Source organism: Pteropus vampyrus, unplaced genomic scaffold (assembly GCF_000151845.1).
Source record: "Pteropus vampyrus isolate Shadow unplaced genomic scaffold, Pvam_2.0 Scaffold159, whole genome shotgun sequence".
NCBI classification, from domain to species: domain Eukaryota; kingdom Metazoa; phylum Chordata; class Mammalia; order Chiroptera; family Pteropodidae; genus Pteropus; species Pteropus vampyrus.
Window position 1 is genome coordinate 660395 of NW_011888940.1, and position 21834 is coordinate 682228.

At 36.4% G+C, this 21834-nt stretch overlaps 1 protein-coding gene across 1 annotated transcript in view; it reads right to left on the reverse strand.

The window, feature by feature from the left end:
* The window catches only part of EFCAB2 (EF-hand calcium binding domain 2), a 92388-nt gene that overhangs the window by 38925 nt on the left and 31629 nt on the right, over positions 1-21834 (reverse strand). The window contains exon 3 of the mRNA XM_011370087.2: positions 7555-7639. Within this exon, the coding sequence (XP_011368389.1) occupies positions 7555-7639 (85 nt within the window). The remainder of the gene's footprint in view (positions 1-7554; positions 7640-21834) is intronic.

The following is a 21834-nucleotide window of genomic DNA, read 5'->3' on the forward strand; positions in this document are numbered from 1 at the left end:
GCTCTCTCTCGAATCTCACTCTTCCCTTTAACATCTTTAACAAACTCCCCTTCCAGTCTCAGTCACGGCAGGTTTCTGTCTTAGTCTGTTTGCGTTACTAAAACAAACTACCATAAACCGAGTGCTATAAACGACGAACATTTATTGCTCACACGTCTAGAGGCCAGAAGTCCAAGACCGTGGTGCCGGCAGATTTGGTGTCTAGTGAGAAGTCACTTCCTAGACAGCGTCCTCTCACTGCGTCCTCACATGGTAGGAGGGACGAGCTAGCTCTCTGGTCACTTTTACAAGGGCGCTAAACCTAACCGCAAGGTCTCCACCCTCTGACCTAACGTACCATCCGAAGGCCAGATGCTATCACAATAGGGGGATAGAACACTCCGATCACAGCATACTTTACAGCACTCTCCCCCCATCCCCCACCTCACCCCCACCCCCACCATCCTACTCTCAGAAGTTCATTATGTAGATTGAGATACCCTATCTCCCAACAAGAAAAAATATCTTCCTCTTTCGGAAAAGTAAGAAAAAAGAACTTGGGCTTACACAATTTATTTTTGGCAGTCTAGGAAAGGGGTAAAGTCTTTTAACAATTCCACATTAATAATTTTAGCCTTGACACAATAGTAGCATATTATAAACAACCCAAATTTCCAACATTAGGATATATGTTAAATTATGGTATAGTCATACATTGAAATACCTTGCAACCATTAAAATGATGGCATAAATTTATAAGATGTCATTCAAGGACAAAGTACTCAAATATAAAGCAAACATTTTAAACATAAAAGAACTCAGGGAAAAACAGCCCCGAGCACTTTCTTAAAAAAAATTGACAAGAGAATCCCAGACAATGGAAAGCAAAATAAAGAATTCAAGGATGTCGGGGAAATGGTGGTTAGCAGTAATTCCATTCAAATATAGGAAAAATATACTAAAAACTTGCGTGAGCACTAAACAAAGTATAAATATTCTTCCTCGTCAGTGTAAAAATAATACGTACTTAAGATAAATTGGGGGATTGAGGGAGAAGAAGTGGAAGAAGTTTTTAAAGTGCTAATGTCCTCAACTTCCACAGCAAGGAATCAACTGACACTTTTTATATTTTAAATAGGTAGTATTTTAAAAACCTACACAACGACTGCAACCTCAATTGTTTTCTGATTATCTTTCCGGAATTAAAATAAATAATCTCTCATGGCCAACAAACATTTGAGATTCCACAATTTCTTCAATTTAAGTTAATTATTTTCTTTCGTTACATTCGCGTAAAATTAATTAATATATTTCATTTCTAAAAAGCATGATTATTGCGATCTTATTTTTATAGGATACTTTTTTCCTTCATTCATTTAATAAATATTTATTGGGCACCTACTATGGGCCAAACAGTTGTAATTGCTGAAATACAAGTGAACAAAAAGACCGAAACTCTTGCCTTTATGAAGATTATATTCCAGATTTTCTTCTTCCATAATTTCTTTATTTTTCCTTCCTTTCTCCTTCCTCCTTCCTTCTTTCTTATTAACTCCCCACCCTTCTATCCATTTCTCCTGTTACACAGGGACAAAAAGAGGTCTACGATGATAGTTCTCTAACATTAACAACTGCTATTTCAGGAAGTAAAATTTGGGATGATTTTTTTTTTAAACATCTTTAACTGATTCTTTTAATCACAGTTCATCAAAAGCCAAACTAATTTTTTATAAAGCGACTGGAAAGTGAAATGGTGAAAAGACAAGGTGTAAACCACTCTTTAAAAAATATTTATTCTATGCCACCCTGAACGGGCCGGATCTTGTCTGATCACAGAAGCTAAGCAAGGTCGGGCCTGGTTACTACATGGATGGGAGACCACCTACGAAGAAGACCAGGTGCTGTAGGCATTAAAAAAATTCAGAAAAACTACAGAAAAAATAGAACAGCCATACATCCAATACCAAGATCCGACAGATGTTAATATTTGGCCGCATTTGCTTCAGATGTTTCCCTTAACAATAAGACACTGTAGGAAGAGCCGGAGTCCCCCTCTCCATCCCTTCTCCCTCCATCTGCAGATGCGAGCACTGTGCTGAGGATAACGATCATGACCGCGCACGTCTTTGGATTCATAAACAACAGGCACTGTTACTTTGTGTTTAAAATGTAAATACCATACTGTTTGCTTCCTTTGGTAATATTTTTAATACACCATAGTTTTTGAAATTTATCTAAGTTCCATGTGTAGCCATTGTTCATCACCCCTTTCATCCATGTGTGAGCTATCAGCGCATGAATAAACCCCAGTTCTTCCAATTCCTTCCCTATCAAGGGGTCTTTGGGTCCAACAATCCCACTATTTTATAATATGTTTCCACTGCACAATTGCAGACCCATTCACATTCACCTATGTAGTTTTTCAAAGCCCTTTAATTAGCCTCAAACTTTCTCAGATAATAACTGTTTGGGGAAACTGTCCAAGCAATTTATCCACACTGTTCACACGTTTTACCACCTGATAAAAATGAATTGTGAAATGCTGTATTAACTTGTCTTTAAAAATGGTATTAAATGTGAAGAACGGAAGTAGTATTTATGGCACCTTCGGCCCTCTTAGGAAGAGTTATTTCTATTCCATTGAAAAAAGATTCTTATTACCCACAACTTATTGAATTTTAGACACGACAGAATATACTGAAGGTTCCTTCCTGTCGCTTAAGAAACTTAGGTCTCCTTATCAGGGAAAGAGACGAACACTGGGTGTTGCGAGCCTCAGAGGCTCGTGCTGAGTTGAGATGGAAGCAGTGAAAAGGGACACCTGGAGCTGCTGGGCCACGGAACGTTGGCCTCAAGACTAACGTTCAACAGCAAGAAGATGTCCAGGGAAATCTCCTGTAGATGAGGCAGGTATAGAGTACACACGCGAGAGTCTGGATTACTCATACCTGGGGTCACTTTGGCACAGATGGGTGTGGCTGGGGAAAGGGAAAGACCAGCACTTTTGTTCCAGGATTGGACCCTATATTGTCTAGCTCACCAAAGTCTCGAGTATCAATCTGTTCTGGAATTGATTAGAATGGAATATTTAAAAATATATAAGTTGATCTGAAATTATATACTTTTAAGACCTCGTTCATATGTTTTTTCATTTGACACTCTTAATAATCAGGTATTATTATTCCAATTTTATAGATAAGGAAATGACATAAAAAGAGGGTGGCACATAAAAAATTAATGATAGAGCCAGCAAGGAACTCTGCTGACTTCTAATGTACTTTTTTATTCTGTTAGCACCAAAGATAAAAAACATAGATTACAGAAAACTAGATTTTTGGTGAATAAGATTAAATGACTTTCATATGAAATTTATGAGCTACATGGGGGGAAAAAAACAGCTTCTTTACTTTAGAGGCATTCCTTGTGGAATGTGTTTTTTAAATTTTTTTTTACCAAACTAGCTTTACTCAGGATAACTCAAGTTTAATCTATTAAAACTACTCTGACTTTTGTTTGTTTTCAAAAATTAAATCAATACTCAAGAGGTATGTAATTGGACTATTTTTTAAATTTTTTGAATGCCAGAAAGTAAAAATAGTAAAAAGACAGATGGCATACATTTCATGAACTAAGATCTTTAATATATAAAAAGATAAATAATTCAATGGAAAAAATGGGGAAAGGTCACGAACTGCCAGTGCAAATGAAAGGAAATACAGATTGCTTTCAGACATATGGAAAGGTGTCCATATTTTTCATAATTAGAGAAATAAAAATTAATAGTGAGCTTCTGTTTTTCAGATATCAGATTGGTAAAAATTCTGAAAGTTTGAGGATTTAATTTTGTTTAATGGAGAAGAGGGAAATAGACATGCTCATAATATGAAGTGAAGCATATATGTCAAGATAGCAACACCTACCAAAAACTTTTGTGCACTTCGACATATTTCCAAAAATTTATACTAGAGAAAAATTCTCATTTTTGCAAAATAACATGCATACTAAGATATTCTCTGCCACATGAACTATTGTAGCAAAAGTCTGGAAAAAAACTAAATATCCATTGATGTGAGATTAATTCAATATATGAAGGTTCATTCATACAATGAAATGAGGAAGCTTTTTAGGTGTTAATAAAGAATAATCACAAAGACCTATTGACCAGTGAAAAAACAAAATGGTACATACAGTCTCTCACCACTTACGTTAAAAATACACACACATCCTACAACTCAACATCAAAAAAACAATCCAATTGAAAAATAGACAAAGGACTTGAATAGTCATTTCGCCAAAGAAGATGTACAAATGGCCAACAAGTACATGAAAATATGCTCAACATCAATAGTCGTTAGGGGAACAAAAATCAAAACCACTAAGAGATACCATTTTACACCCACTGGGATGGTTATACTTAAAAAGTAAAAATCAGAAAACGAGTGTTGGAAAGAATGTGGAGAAACTGGAGGGGAAATGCACCGCGTGCTTTGCTGATAGGAGCGTGAAATGATGCAGCTGCTGCAGAAAACAGTACAGTAGTTTCTCAAAAAATTAAACACAGAGCTACATGAGTCAGCAATTCCACTTCTGGGCATAGACCCAAAAGAAGTGAAAGCAGGGACCTGAACAGATACTTGTACACCAATGTTCACAGCATGTTAGTCAAAGAGCCAAAAAGCAGAAACAACTTAAATGTCCCTGGACAGATGGATGGATGAACAAAATGCGGTGCCTACGTGCAGTGGAATACTATTCAGCCTTAAAAAAAAGGAAGGAAATTCTGACACATGCTACAACATGGATGAACCCTGAAGGCATGCTAAGTGAAATAAGCCAGACACAAAAGGACAAATATTGTATGATTCCACTGATATGAGGTACCTAGAATAGTCAGACTCATAGAAAGCAGAATGGCGGTTGCCAAGGGTTGGGGGAGGGAGGAATGGGGAGTTACTGTTTAAAGGGTATAGAGTTTCAGTTTAGAAAGATGAAAAAGTGCTGAAAATGGATGACAGTAACGTGAATATACTTAATGCCAGTAAACTGTATACTTAAAAATGGTTAACATGTTAAATTTTATAGAAAGACAAATAAATCTGATTTAATTTTTATGTGAATTCTAAAAAACAAAATAAATGAACAAACAAAACGGAAATAATCTCATAGATACAAAGAAGAAATTGATGGTTGCCAGATGCGAATGGGGTTGGGGATATTGGTGAAAAAGGGGAAGGGATTAAGATCTACACATTGTCAGTTATAAAAGCAATCAAGGGGATGTAAAGTACAGCATAGGGAATATAGTCAATAATATTATAATAACTACATATAGTATCAAATGGCTATTTGATATACCGGGGTGGTCACTTCATCAATTATATAAATGTATAATCACTATGTTGTACACCAGAAATTAATATGATGTTATATGTCGACTGTAATTGAAAAAATGTTTTAATCTAAAAAGAGGAAATTAACTGCATAACCAGTGTGTATAAAGTAATTTTTCAAACCAAATCAGGCATTAAACTTTTAAATAGTTTCTTAAAATCTTATTTTTATGTTATGTATATTTATAAAAATTACACACAAGCACACACACATGTGCATGGACTATCTCTGGAAGAATTCGAGAAACTTATAACAACCTTGCCTTTGGAAAAGGGAACTGGGTAGCCAGGAGTTAGAGGTGAAGAGCTCTCCCTATCACCGTACATTCTTTGTACCGTTCGAATTTTATCCCAGGTGAATATATTATCTATTCAAAACCTAATTTTCAATCAGTCTTACTGAGTGAAATCTGAACACAGAGCAGGAAATGTATATAAGTCAAAATGTATTATGTGCTATGTTTCATATGAGGCAAAATAAAAATTCCCCTAAATAATGATTTTGAAAACTTGAGGTTTTTCAAGGTGCTAACTTTTGAAAACTATTTAACAAGGAAAATGAACTATTTCAGAACTTAAAAGATCAAAACCGAACACATAAAATAAGGAAAAAGGCCTTATAAGAGTTTTATGTACAATATAACACTGCTAATCCAGATTTAATAGAGGAAAAATAGAGTCTAAAATATTTACTACAAGAAATAAATGAAATAATAACACCTAATATGGTTCTAAGCTTTAAATCCCAAGCTAATTTGTTCCAAGCTAATAATGTTCTAAGAGATTTAAAAATGTCCACTGACAACATTCTCAAATTTTCTGGTCTCAGAACTCCTTTTACACTCTGAAAAATTACTGAGACCCTCAAAAAGTTTCTTAATATGAGTTACATTTATCTATATTTATCATATTACAAATTAAGCATCAAATTTAAAAATATTTATTACTTCACTTAGAAATCACAATTGAAAAACACATTATATGTTTACAAAAATAACAAAATTTTCATGAAAATAAACTATATTTTCCAAAAAAAAAAAAAAACTTCAATTAGACGAAGGGCACTGTTTTAAATGTTTGCAAATGTCGTCCATGCCTGACTTAACAGAAGACAGCTGGGTTCTCCCATGTGATCCTGCATTTGATCTGGTGCAATATCACACATCGTGTAGCTTTTGAAAAACTCCAATGTACATTTGTAAAAAAAAAAAAAAAAGAGAGAGAATGAAAATAGCAAATACTGTCTTTGATTTATTATGAAAATAGTTTAGACTTCATTGACCCCCCAACCACTCTGTGAGAACTACTTACACCAACCCTACGAGGCCGATATGAAAACTGAGGCGCAGAGGGAATAAATAAGTTACTCACAGTCACAAAGCCAGGACTGGACCCCAGGAAGTCCGCTTCAGACCCCAGGGTCGTCCCGGGAGCCGGGAGGAAAGCAGCACGTGATGTTTTACATAGTGATGCGAAACCCACAGGCTGCCTGGCAGTCACAGTGCCAGACGCCCCTCCAGATACTGTGATAAAATTCCAATGAAATCGTTCAAGACCTGCAAAGCCGAGGTCAGGGGAAGGGGAGAGGAATGGTGGCATGGAGCCTACGGCTCTATCACACTCGGGAAAAGTCTCCTCTACCTTTTGCTCGTTTTTTTCTCTCGTCTCAAACTATCCTTTGTTTCCTGCCCTCCATTCTAGGCCTACCGGTATTCATGTCTTCCTCTCCTCTTTTTATATTCTTTGGTTTTATATACTTTTCATACACTTCCCAAGTAAAATAACATTATTAATCTTTCTGTGTCATATCCCATTTATGGTTTAATAATACATACCTGTTTATTTTCAAAGAAAATTCTATTCATTCATTTAACAAATGTTTACTGAAGGACAACTATGCACCTAGCACTAACGCTACAGTAGAGTTTACCTGATTCACAAAGTTTACAGTTTTTTGGAATAGGCAAATATAGATATATTTTTTCCCAGACTATAGAGATTCAGAAACAATACTGATCTGAAGCGATAGTTACCAAAAGACCTTTTACAGGAAACGTGAAAATAAATACTGTAGGTAGCATAATAAAATCTAAGGGATGTGAAAAGGAAAAAAAAAAAGAGCCGTTACCTATTTGATGAGTTCTCTTAGTAATTTAGAATAAGAATAAAGAAAATACTTTCAAACCTGACATCCACTGTATTATTCGACTCATGGTCAAACACTTCAAAAGCCTCTTTGATTTTTTTGTGAAATTCTGCTAGTGCTGCCTCTGCAAAAGACAAAGTAAATAAAAATGATTTTGCTTTCATTGTAAATTCCAAACAAAAATTTCAATAAATTAGAAATTCTTAATAAGGAAGAACATACAGAACTCTTTCCTGATCTTAATGTGTCATTTAGCATGTTTAACTTCCTCTGGAGATCTCGAAGAACGGAACAGACTTTTTTTCAACCTTTTTATTGAGGCATCATTCACACACACGTTAGCACCAGAGGTGCACTAATCTGAAGCACTCAGCTTCGGGAGTTTTTACATATGTATCTAGTCCTGGAGCCGCCATCCAGATCAAGACAGGACATTCCCAGCACAGTGGACCCCGATCTCAGCAGTCTGGGTAGAGTCCCAGTTTGAGAGGCAGGGGGAATCCAGTGCGATGAACAGTGACCGGGTCACTAGTGTGCCCATCTGCCTTGCTTCATTCTGCCCTGAGGAGGGTGAGGTCGGGGGTGGGGGGTGTACAAAAGCAACGTGTGATACTCCTTCAAAGAGCTTTCGAACCGGTTTTGAGACTGTTACTTATATGAAACAATTAAAAAGTCATTTATTCATTAAATATTTATTGAGTATCTAACTCAAAAAATATTGAGTACCTACTATGTACTAGACACTATTCTAGGTGCTGTTATAGCAAGGAACAAAATACACAAAACTCTCTGCCTCCATGGAGCTATTTTTACTGGGGGAGATACATAACCAAACCCCTAATTGTAGACATTTAGGTTGCTTCCGATTTTTCATTGCTATAATTATTCTTTAGTGATCAATCTTGCCCGATTCTTCCTGTGTATTTGTCTTCTAATCTCACTGAAATACAATGAGTTGAACACAGCTGAATTTGTGTGGGGTACTGGAAAGGTTCTAATTACTCATAATAGCACCTTGGGAAAATCTCACTGGTTATAACACTCCACTGCACAAAGCTGATATTTGCTTTTTAAATTTAAGATCATCTTTAAAGTGCATTATCTTTTATTTTTAGCTAGTCACATCTGTTGAGATTTCTTATCATCCTATAAAGTTTAGAAACTCATCCTTTGAGGAGCTTCTGGGTTGGTGAACACATGGAGATCCTGAGAGGCTGTCGCCCAGAGAGGGCATGGAAGCTCTGCGCCCCACCCTCGTGCCTCGCCCTATGCGTCTCTTCCATCAGGCTGCTCCTGGGTTAGACTCTTAGCAGCAATATCAGAAGTTGTTCAGCCCAACTCACAATTAGAGTCGTGGATATTTCCTACAACATGCATGATGTGTGGTTCTCCAGCCTTTGCCTGATCACCTCTGCAGACAGAAAACCACTCCAGCATGCCTACCTCTAAGCTGGACGGCTCTACTGTAAAATGTGTCCTTATACTGTGCTAGTGTCATGTTCCTAAGTATAAATGAGTCTTTAGAGGGAAATTATTCTAATTTTTAATCTTGGTCTAAATACAGGATATAGGTGTCCTAGTGTGTATGCAAGACAATTCAGTGGGTCGTGGGGAAAAAACATTACAACTTCCATTTATTTTAGAAGAGAAAGGCAGGGCAGGATGGGGGCGGGGCAGGGAAGGGAACGGGGAAGGGAAGGGAACATCCTTTGAAAGGACCAAGGAGGGAGAAAATCATCTTTTTTCTGGAGGATTGGTGAATACTCAATTCTATTTTCTTCTACAATTTCAAAATATGTTTACTCTTTAATCCATCTGAAATTTGTTTTGACTTGATTCAAGGTGAAAGATTAATTTCTAATCTTAGCTCAGTACAGTAAGTCCTCACTTAATGTCATCGATAAGTTCTTAGAAACAGCTTCTTTAAGCAAAATGACATATAAAGAAACCAATTTTACCAAGGGCTAATTGATATAAACAAGAGTTAAGTTCCTACAGCATATTTCTGGTCACAAAATCATCACCAAACTTTTACATAAAGAGTCAAAACACTTCTAATATTAAACACTGAAATAAATGTAAGCTATGCATACATTGATGAAAGATAAATAAAAACAAGTCAGATCATTCTTTTCTAACCTGCTGACTCCAGTTTGGGGTCACAGGGGGCGGGAGACTCTCCCAGCAGCTCAAGGTGCGAGATGAAACCCCACGCTGGACAGGATGCCCTTCCATTGCAGGGCACACTCACACGCACCCACACTCGCTCACACGCACCCACACTCACTCACGCTGGGACAATGCAGACACGCCAGTTCACCTCACGTGCGTGTCTTTGGGATGGGGGGAGGAAACCCACGTGGATGTGGAAGGACACACCAGCTGCACACAGACAGTTGCAGCTGACATTGAAGGAAACAACATTATTCGAGGACCTGCTATAATTTCTAATTTACTAAGCACTTGATTTTTTTCCTCTTACTTTATGATGTGTTGTCTTACAGCCTCACAGTCTGTGTTATATGAAACTATTTCTATTGACTATTTTATTGATTCCATTCTGATTTCATTTCTAGTCTTGTGCAATCATCATACTATTTTACTTAATGCCATTGTATTGGCCTTTTTTAAGGAATGTTCATTAATAATTTCATTTGTTTATTCTTCCAAATAAAATTTGCAAATCCAAATAAAATTAAGAATTCCAAATAAAATATCATTGGAAATTTTATTGGTATTACAATGAAGCTATATATTAAGATAAGATTAACATTTTAAAGTATTTGTTTTCATATTTAAGAGATAAATATAAGTATATACCCTTTTATATCTCTAAGTTAACTATTACATATTATGGTTTTCCTCAGATAAGTTATAAAATTCTTCAAGAAGATTATACTTGAATATTTTATAGGTTTTGTAGATACTGGGAGGGAATCTCTTTAAATCCTGTAATTTCTGGTAGTTAAGGTAAATATTGATTTTTTTCTATTAATCTCATATCCGCCTATTTTCTGAAACTTTTTACTACTTAAATCTTTTTAAACTGATTATTTTATATTTTCTGATAAAACATTTTGTCTCTTCTTTGCAAAATTTCTACTTATTTCTCCTTCCTGACTTATGGCACTAATCAGAACTACCAAAACTTTAATATATAAAGTGATAATAATTGTTTTTTGAAAATATTATTATTTAATAGATTAGAACACAAGTCTTTTCCCAGTAAATATAATGCTGATTTGTGTTCTAAATTAGCTATAACTTGTAATTGAGGCAGTATTCTTCCATTTTTATGTCTCAGTTTTTATATAAAGAACAGGCACGCACTTTGAATAACCTCTTATCAATATTTTCTACATTTTCTAAAGTGTGTTCTGTTTCACACTCATTCTTCAAGATGCTGCTTAATAAATAAAAGACTTCGATGATTAAAAATATCTGGGAAACTGTGAATATCGTATTCTCCTCTTGGAGATTTATAACGCGTTTAGTATATTGAAGTCTTTGGGAACATCTACAGCAAAGAAACTCATTAACTTTAGCACAGCATTTTCCAAGTGTACTTGATCATGGAATTCCCTTTTTCTAATTATCATCTGTCAGGAATAATTAATACCTTAGTTGAAATAATTAATACCTCAGCTGCCCTAATTCAGGAATCCTCACCCAGTGGACACTGGCATGATTTGAATGGATTACAGGGAGACTCATTTCTCCTCATCTGCAAAATGGCAATAATAACAGTACCTTCCCTGGAAAACAGTACAGCAGTTCCTCAAAAAGTTAAACATCGAATTACCATATGACCCAGAAATTCCACTTCTGGGTATATACCTAAAAGAACTGAAAGAAGGGACTCGAGCAGATATTTGTACACCAGTGTTCACGGCAGCGTTGTTCACAATAGCCAAGAGGTAGAAGTGACCCAAATGTCCACTGATACATGAACGGATAAACGAGGGTTGTTTACGCCTCTCGGCTATTGTGAATAATGCTGGTATATACTTACAGTGGAATAGTATGCAGCCTTAAAAAGGAATGAAATGCTGACACATGCTACAACATGGATGAACCCTGAAGACATTAAGTGAAATAAGCCAGATACATAAGAAGTACTGCGTAATTCCACTTATAGGAGTTAACTAGCATAGTGAAACTCATAGAGACGAAAAGTAGAATGGTGGTTGCCAGGAGTGGGACTGGGGAGTTACCTGTCTAATGGGTATGAAGTTTCTGTCTGGGATAATGAAAAAGTTCTGGAGATGGATGGGGGTGATGGTTGCACGACAATGTGAATGTACTTAATGTCAATGAACGGCACTTAAAAATGGTTGAAATGGAAAATTTCATTTATGTATATTTTACCACGATAAAAAAATAGCATCTTTACTGATGAGTTTGGTTAATGATTACATTAGTTAAAATGTATAAAAAATTAGATTAATGCCTGATTCATATTAAGGGCTATACCTGTATTAGATAATAATTGGCTGAATATGAGGTTCTGTTTCAAAATATACTCTTACTGGATCAAGACTGTGTAAACTGATACTAGACATAAACGAGCTCTTGTAGAGGAAAACTATTCAAAACCTTCAAATAGTCTATTTTTTAAATAGAATAAAACAAAGCAAGGTTGGCTTTTTTTACAATGCATTACTCTGACAGACTCCAATAGTCATATTAGTAGCTGACGATACCACTTGACAAAGACCAGAGCTCAAGGAAAAAATAGGTAGCACCTATTAGCCAGGCTGCCCTATAGTATTTCAAAACTAGTAAGAAGAACAGACGTTGAATAGAATAGACATCACAGTAAATAAATATACTTCATCCTAATTCAAATGTATTATTGGGTATAACATTAAAGGACATACATATCAAACAATAAAATGGACTTAACAATTCTAATACTCCTTCTGAACACTATTATACAAGGTTCCATGTCGTGAAGCCAACCAGCAAGCCAAAACCAAACTAAAGCATTACTTACCCCTTCTTGCCCTTTTCTAGCTGGTGATTTTTGAACAGTATCTCTAACTTCTTTTATTTAACTAAATTTTTCATCATAAAAATAAAAAAGCCAGATTGTGTATATTCTTGCCAAATTATAAAATGTAGTGTCAGCATATTTGTCAAATACCATGGTAACATGTCATAAAGCTATATTAACCTATTAACATTTTGACGTTAGCAGCCTAAAGAAAGCTTTAGAAAGTTTTATTGTTGTCAGAAAAAATATATTTAAACTATTCAAATTTAAATGAAAGTATAATGATGTCTTTGCATTATGTCTTTAATGGATGTTAATGTTTGCAAAAAATATTTGGCAACTTACACTGCACAATCGACATTTCAGAACTGAAATAATGCCTCTGTTTTAAAATGTTTCGTGAAAAAATAACTTTTATCTGAAAGAAAATCTTGAGGATCATCAGAATATATAACAAATGAGGTACTTGAAGAAATGATTACATTTTAAGAAATATATTTTTACCTATATGTTTATTAGAATGAAATTTAATGTGATCAGATATGTAGTCATTAAGTAAAAAATATTTTAGTAATCAGTGCTTCTCTCTGTATATTTCTGTATATGTAATAATGTAAATTGGTACTAACTAGTTCATTATGTATTTATTAGTCAAACTACAGATTAAGATTTTATACAAATTTTGAGAAACTTCCATGAAGTGTTTTGCTGATGACACATTTAAGTCAGTAGAAAAAAGTCAATTAAAAAACAGAATCTAGAGTTGAAAGAGAATTTATAGCCAGTGAGCCGTCTCAACTAATGGAAGGCTCCCTCTAAAACATACTTCTGCAGTCGTGGATCAGAGTTTGATTTATTGTTCTCTAGTTTAAAGACTAATCACTTGTTTTTGTTTTTAAAAAGCACTGCACTGACTATGGCCTCCATAAATGGAAAATGTGTTTACTGAGGACTTAAAAAGATTTTTTTAAAGATCCATACTCAGTTCCCCTTCACAAGGCACAGTCATATTTAAACTTAATTCTTGATTAATCATGTTAATAAAAATGTAAATAAAGTCATAATTCATAAGTGTGCTCTGGAAACAATTTCTTGCTACAGAACATGTTTAAACTATAACCTTAATATATATGAGAAAATGGTTGGTTGATTATCCAAGTAATGTTGTCTATTTAATTCATGGTTACATCTAATTCAAAGTCAGAAATGTTACCTCAAAAATTAAACAGCTAAAATTAATATCTAAGTTTTCAGTAAGGTATAGGCAATTTTGCCAAGCTTGGAGGAAAATATTAACAATAATATATTTATTTTCACAAAAATGTCATGTTCGGCATGTATTCTAGAAAATATTACTTTTTATAGAGTGCCCGTTTGGCAAAAAATGGAAATAAGCACTTTTACAAGATGGTCAGATAGTGAAATAATATCAGAAATATTAGTTTACAAGCACATTTTTATATTAGCACCACTGCAATGTATGCCTCATTTCAGACTATTTTGTATATTTTTAAATATGTTGTATACTGACTAAAGGTTTATCTATTTTGATAAAATAAGAATAATCTTAGAAGTATTTTTTAAGAGTGTTAACAAACAGGAACATTTTGTGATTATTGTGTACCCTCCATTCCCCATGCATTCTTATGGGTGTTTTCTAGATATTAATTCTTTTTTTTAATTTTTATATTTTTAGTTTTTCAATTACAGTTGGCATACAGTATTAATTTCAGGTGTACAACATAGCGATTAGACATTTATATAACTTAGGAAGTGATCACCCCAATAAATCCAGCACCCCTCTGACCAGCGAAACTGTGGGACGCCTACTACCTAAAGCCACTCTACTAGGACCGGGAGATGTAGCAGCTCGACCTAACGTGGAAATAAACACAAGGCAACGGCCAAATGTACTAGATACTAATTCTTAAATGTGCTTTTAAAAATGATATTCTTTATTTGAACTTGGTCGATGTTTTCTCTTCCTTAAAAAATAACTCAAAATAATAAAAAGCAAAATTGTACTATAATCAGTTTCAAAAAAAATCCTAAAAGCATGAGGAAAAGTTCAAGCTTTTGCTCCTTAACTTCTTTATAATGAGATGTAGCTGTAAGAGAGTGCTAGGTGGGGACAGTCTGGAGGTCATTAAGGGTCTTTTTATTAAGACACATTAAAGGAATTCGGATTTTATCCTAAGGGCAAAAGATATCAAATGAAAATTTATAAAGTAGAAAGTATCTGGCTGGATTTATAATCAAGGAAGACCACTCTTGCTGCTTTGAGGGTAACTCAACTGGAGGGTAACTCATTAGGAGTCATGCAGTGACGCTGAGAAGATGACGGATGCATCCACACTGCGCCCAATGCTTCCCCAAACATTGTAATTGCTTGCCTGCTCCCCTCCCCCATCCCATTAGACTGTCAATTCAGTGGTCAGAGGCCTCATCTGTTTTCATCACTGTTGTATCCCCAGGCCTTTAGTACAAAGCAGAGACATGGCAGGTAATCAGGGCTCAATAAAATTTGTTACATGAATGATTAAATGATAAGAAAATAAATAACTAAACCACATAGACACTAACCAATGCAAATACCCAATAAGCAGTGCACACTATGGCTCAGGCCTCATTCTCCCAAGCCCTGTACCGTGAGACACACACCACTATATTTCGCCATATTTGAGAACTTAAATACAGCAATTACATAATTCTTGAACAAAAAGAATATAGAAGATAATGGGGAAGAAACAGTAGTTCAGATAATTTCAGATGGTGTTACCAAAATAAGTTACTAACTGAAGGCCTACATTGAGAAGGGTAAAGGAGAGGCCATTTGTTTCATTCATTAGTTTATTCATTTACTCAGTTAACAAAACTTGTTGAGCACCAGCTGTATACTAGGCACTGTGCTCTTCAAAACACCTGTAAATAAGTAGTAGTCCATATGCTCTGGACTCACTGTTCAGATCTCGGCTTTGCCAAGTGATATGTGACCTTGAGAGCAAGTTACTTGACCTCTCTGTGTCCTAGTCCCCAATCTATAAAGTGGAGCTAATGAGAGTTACCTATCCTATAGGGCCGTTGTGGGCATTAGATACTATACAGAAAATGCTTGGCACATGGTAAGCATTCAAAAACATAAGCTATTTTATTACACTAAGTTTTGAATTTGTAACTTGGAGATTGCCTTTACTTTGTATCCTAAAATGTGAAAAATAAGCATATTACCTTCATTTCCAGGATGGGTGTGGGGAATAGATTTGAACCAATAAATTTTATACACGTACTATATGACGGACACAGGACTAAGTGTTCTATATAATGATTTTATTTAAAAGCTAAAGTTCTGAAGCCAAGCAAAATTGTCTTGATCCTGAAGCTCTTACTAACTTCAGGGAAACACCACATCTCTCTAACGCTCAATTTCCTCTTCTATAAAGTTCAAATAATCGCGATCATCATCATATTTATCATTATCAGGAGCAGCGGCAGCAGCATAAATAACTACAGCTACCTTGCAAGATTGCTCTAAGGATTAAAGAAAACGATGTATGTGGAGACCCTGGCACAAAGGAGAACTCAGCAGGTGTTGCTATCATTATTTCTCACAAAAATCGTCTGGATTAGGCATTCCTATCTTTATGTAACAGATGAGGTTACTGAGGCTCAGAAAGTTAAATAAATCACTTGAGGGCAAATAGCTAGTAAATGGAAAATTGAAGATTCAAGCTAAAGTTTGTATGGTTTCAAAGAGTCTATACTTTTAGCTACATTATTCTAGGTCTCATTGCTTTTAAAAAGGGCTTAGATTATAAATATCATATAATAGAGTTGAAATTTAAGATTGATATGTCTATAATTCTTCATAAAAAAGATCTTTGAATCTTTGAAATGTTTATATACTTACAAGTTTTATAATACTTATTTATACAGTAGTAGTAGAAAAAGACAAAGAATAGTCGGATTTTACATTAAATATATAGCACATAACAAAATAGAACTCGGGGATACTACATTTTTGTTTCCAACTGAAGATAACTGCTCCAACTATGGTCAATTTTATAGCCCATTTTTAATATATTCCTACCACAGGGTCTTAAAAAGTATAGTTCATGCAATAACACTACAGTAAGGCTTCCGACCAGACGTGAAGGGTTGCAAGCAAGTCTTATGTATTACATTTTTGCTTTACCCGTTTCAGAGAACGTTTCATAACAACAACAAAAAGTAAAAAACAAACAAACAAAAGACAGTAAAAAACTGATTCAAATGTTAATGAACAGAATTAGGTTGCTTTTCATTCTTTATAGGGACAACTTAGTGGGGACGAAAGAAATAAACCCATTTCCCATTTAGAAAAAAAAATGTGCAGCTCGATGCCGGCGTTCATTTAACATCACGCGTGGGAATGCTACGTTTTCTAGGATTTGACATTTTCAGAGGTTGAGAATTACTGCATTTTATAACTGGAAATAGCACTACTAAAAACAGAACGATGTTATTTGTTTCCAAAAACTATCGATATACTAGAGCAATGCAAAAATAATAATAAAAGTGAGGTATTTCGTGACAAATTCTGGGGGTGAGGTTAAGACTGTAATCTGCGAATTACCTCGGGGTAAATGCTGCAGCCACAAGAGCCACCGGCGAGTATTCTCGGGGCAAATGGGAAATGGGTTAAAAGAAAAATTGAGTAAGTAGAAAAACTAAAATGAGAGACATACAGCTTGAAGAGAAAACATAAAAATGTGGTGAGGGAGTATGTAAAATATAAAAGAGACAACTTTTTGTATTCTAGTAAAATACAACCATTTGGGAGGTTCTCATATGATTATGATACAAACCGAAAAGTCAAATTAAATCCTGTGTAATTTTAAATTTTAATATGTTATGATAAAATAAACTCCTTGTGGTGTACTTGTCATTCCTTTAGAGGAAGAATTTGTTTTTAAGACATAAATAACTACAAATATACAAATCATTACAAATGCATTTCATGAATTTAATGCATTAATTATGCACTCAGTCTTAACACTTCATGCTGTGGACTAACAGATCTATTTGTCTAGCTTTAAGCCCTTTCTCACCAAAGTGACAGTCCTATATTTCTACTACATATCTCACCTCCTCAAACTCAACCTATCCAAAAGGAAACTAATTTTCCAGCAGACCCTCTCCATCCATCTTCAGATGGAGGGTTCTCTGAACCTATCATTGACTACACGCCATCTGTTCATGCCACCAGCTCTAAAACAGGCTCGTACATTAAGACTTTGTTGACTCATTTCTCCACCACTGGCTGATTCTCCCTATTTCTTTGGATAACTTTTTTAGATCCCAGGTATTAATATTTCAAACCAAAATGTGAGAAATGATTATGCTTGCAAACAATATTCAATAAATATTTACTGAATGGAAGATGACCCTGAAGAAGACATAAGGGTCATTGGGGTGATAACTGGATTATTAAAGACGAGGCAGGAACGAGGAAAATGAGAAGTAACATTTCTTGAACTGATTGAAACCCGACATTGAGTGGTCCGCCCTTACCTGCGGTTTCACTTTCCAGTTTCAATGACCTGCAGTCAACTGTGGTCCATGAAATATTAAATGGAAAATTCCAGAACAAAACAATTCAAAAGTTTTAAGTTGAAATCTCTCACCATTCCACTTCATCCCGCCCAGCACATAATTCATCCCTTTGTCCAGCAGCTCCCTGCCTGTCACGTAGTAGTTGTCCTGATTATCAGATAGAGTGTCGAGGTATCTCACCCTTATTTTACTTAGTAATTGCCCCACAGCGCAAGAATAGTGATGTCGACAATTTGGATATGCCAAAGAGAAGCCATAAAATGCCTCCTTTAAATGAAAAAGATTAAGGTTCTCAACTTAACTTAAAAAAAAAAACCACAAGCTGAGGTAGCTAAGATCTACTGTAAGACCAAATCTTCTATCCCCCAAATTGTGAAGAATAAAGAAATTAGTGCTAGTTTTGCTGTAACACATCAAAGTGCAAAAGTTACAGCCACAGTGTGTGAAAAGTGCCTCGTTAAGATGGAAAAGGCATAACATGTTATCATAGGTATGTACGTGCAGGAAAGACGGCATATACAGGTATTCAGTACTATCTGTGGTTTCGGCATCCACTGGGCTTCTGGGAACCCATCTCCATAGGTTAGGGGATGACTGGAGCCGTGTCTTTTAAGAATTTAGCAAGGAAATGGAGGGAACTCACACAACCGAAAGATTGGCAAGACTAAAAGAAAAAAAAATTCGAGATGTGAGAATGTTTGAGGGCAAAAAAGAAATCGGTCAAGACAAATCTGCAGACAGAAATTCTTATTGCCTGCAGTTTTGTATCTTCAGTCTCATCCCTCACGTCGTTGCCGAAGTGGTATGTATAAAACGCACTTCCACCTGAAAGCTCTTCAGAAACTCCCCATCACCTGCAGCATAAAATCTAAGGTCCTTCGCTATACACAGGAAAATCTCCCTGACCTAGTCAGCTATTTCCACCTTGCTTTAGACACCACACGCAGTGATTCTCAAGCGTGAAAGAACCAGCACCAGGCCAGCTGTATGAGAATCACCCAAGAACTTGTTTAAAATATAAATCTAGAAGGTTTGCCTCTGGAACTTCTGATGCAGTAACCTGGGTGAGGAATCTGTATTTTAACAGAGTACTTTAGGGGATTTCACAAGCGACAGAGTCTGGGAATCACTACATTAATAGAACAGAGTAGTTTTAAAGCACATCAGGCTTTGGCGCAAGAGACAACCCAAAACAAATCCCTGCTCCACACCTTTAAGATGCTGCTCTGCCATCTCTTCCACGGAGCCTCCACCCACACACTCCCCAATCTTCTCTCTCTCATTCTCTAGGCTGGGCCAAGTACCCGTCCTCTATGATTACACAGCATCCTGTGTTTACGTCTCTTTGTTCATGTAATAATATTTATTGAGCATCTACTATGTATTAGACACTGAAGACACAATGAAGAACAAAACTGATGTGCTCATAGTCTAATGGAAAATCAGATATTAAACAAATTATACAAATAATTACAACTGTGATTAAACCATTGCACTGCAACCGATTATTTGTATCTGACTTTTCTCACTAAATACTAAGTCCTCCGAAGCCCTATCAAATTCATCTTTATTTCTCCGGCATTCAGCAATGTCTGGCATAGAAGAGATATTAATAAATAATCTTAACTAAAGAGAAAGCTTAATTAATGAAGGCAAGTCCTGGAGAAGACAAGCGTGAATGAGATCACGAGTACAAATGAGAAAATTAGCTTTGACGGAGAGAGGGGAAGCGCGGCTCTTCTAAAATAACTGAAGGAAGGTAGGGAAGCAGAGGGTCGATGCAGATACGTTTACAGGTGGAGGCAACGAGCTAAGGGAGCCCAGGCCTAATGGTTACCACTTTTGAAAGGACAGAGCAAGATCGCCTACTGAGAATAAGGAGGCTGAAGCTGGATCAGACGCTTTAAGGTAGACGCCCAGCCCCGAGCCAGGGGAGGCTAAAGCGGACACTTGAAGATCCTCTGCCTCCTCCTTCTCCTTCCTTCCCTTTTCCCTCCTCCTTTTCCTTTTCTTTTCCTACTTCATTTTCTTCGACACCCAGGATCCACATACTCTTCCTATTTAGAGGGAATCCCTGCTGAGTATGTTAGTAAAACAATGTCCTCCTTCTCGCAAAGTAAGCCAAAGAGGCTAGGTCGTCCCTCTCCCAGTCTTCTGGCAGTAAAGGAACAGGCATGTGAGCGAGGCTCGGCCAAGCGAATATTCTCGTGCAGGATTCTGAATCTTAAGGAGGCAATACAAAGAAATAGGGATGATGTTTAAATTACGCATGGAGATGACGAGAGCGATAACTGAGAATTTAGCAGCCGCGGTGCCAGCAGTGGAAAACTGACCGAACTGTCCTGTGGCATGACCTTACCTGTAGCACAGGCTGCCGAGTCCTCTTGGTTTTGTCCAAGCTGGTTCTCCAGCTTTCCTGCTGATTTTGTGAGCTCACTGCTCTCTTCGAGTAAATTCCTTTCCTAGTTACATTAGCCCGAATCTGTTTGATCTGATTGATAAACTGGGAGGGGGCGAGGGGATAAAAGGAGCGAGGAAACCAGAGGTCTCCATACAATCCAATGGCAGGCATTCTATATGCAAGGAAGCGGAGCAGCACTGGAAATCCAGAGACTGCGGTCAGTCAATAGAATAAAAGAGTAGAGATTTCAAAGTCTCTCGCGGGATCTAGCCATGAGAGTAGGAGGCTGAAAAAGAATGGAAATGAAGGTCACCGAAGTTGAAAAGAACGAGAATTTTGAATAGAGTGTGTTGAATGAGTGGCCTACCTGGTTACCGAAGTCACCCAGGATGATGGTGGAATTTGGAGCGGACAGAAAACAGGTAAAGAAGTGCCAAAGGCTGTGCTCATCAAGGACAGGGAAACAGTGACAAAGAGGAAAGGTGAGTAAGATAGAACGAATTTCAAAGGAAAAAGAATTTTTATATAAGAATGAAAGAGCAATAATTAAGAATTGGAAGCGAGCTGGTTCAACTTACTACTTGAAGGCAAAAGGCACAGGAGAACGCACTTCTCTTACTCAGAACGGCACCAAAAGGAGCAGTATGCCAGAAGGAAAGCCAGAATTAACTTAAGAAACTGAGAATAGAGCGATGCTCTATAAAAAGTATTTGTAAAGAAGTTTATTTACATTAGAATAAGTCTGAGGCGCCAAAGGCCTCCGTGGAAAGTGGTGAGAAGTCAGTAGGAGGACAAGAAAGGACAGGTGAAGGTCAGAGCTGCACGCAGAAGGGAATACAGCAGGTAACTGACGAGAGACGTCACATGGGAAACAGGAGCCGAACAGCTGAACAGCTACTGCTGAATACTAAAGAAAGTCCGTATTTAAATACAAAGATGATAACCCCATGGAATATTTTTCTACCGTTTCACTTAAGGCCTGGACTCCTGAGTCTTTTTTCCCAAACTTAAGTTCAGATCTGTGTTTGCTGAGTTCTCGAACAAGCTACTTGATTTCTTTAAGCTTTAATTGAGGGTAGCAGTTCCCTTCAGGACTGTAAATCCCAAACGAACAACATGTGGCAGTCTTACACAGTGCTTAGAACCGGTAGAACTAATAAATGCTCACTAGACTAGGAAATTCTTAAAGGCAGGAACATGGCAAACCACCTCCAGATGGCCCCTAATGATTCCCGCCTCTTGGTTTTCACACATATGTATGTTCCCTTTTCACACTATGCTAGGGCTGATGGTGTGACCAATATAATACGGCAGAAGTAATGGTATACCA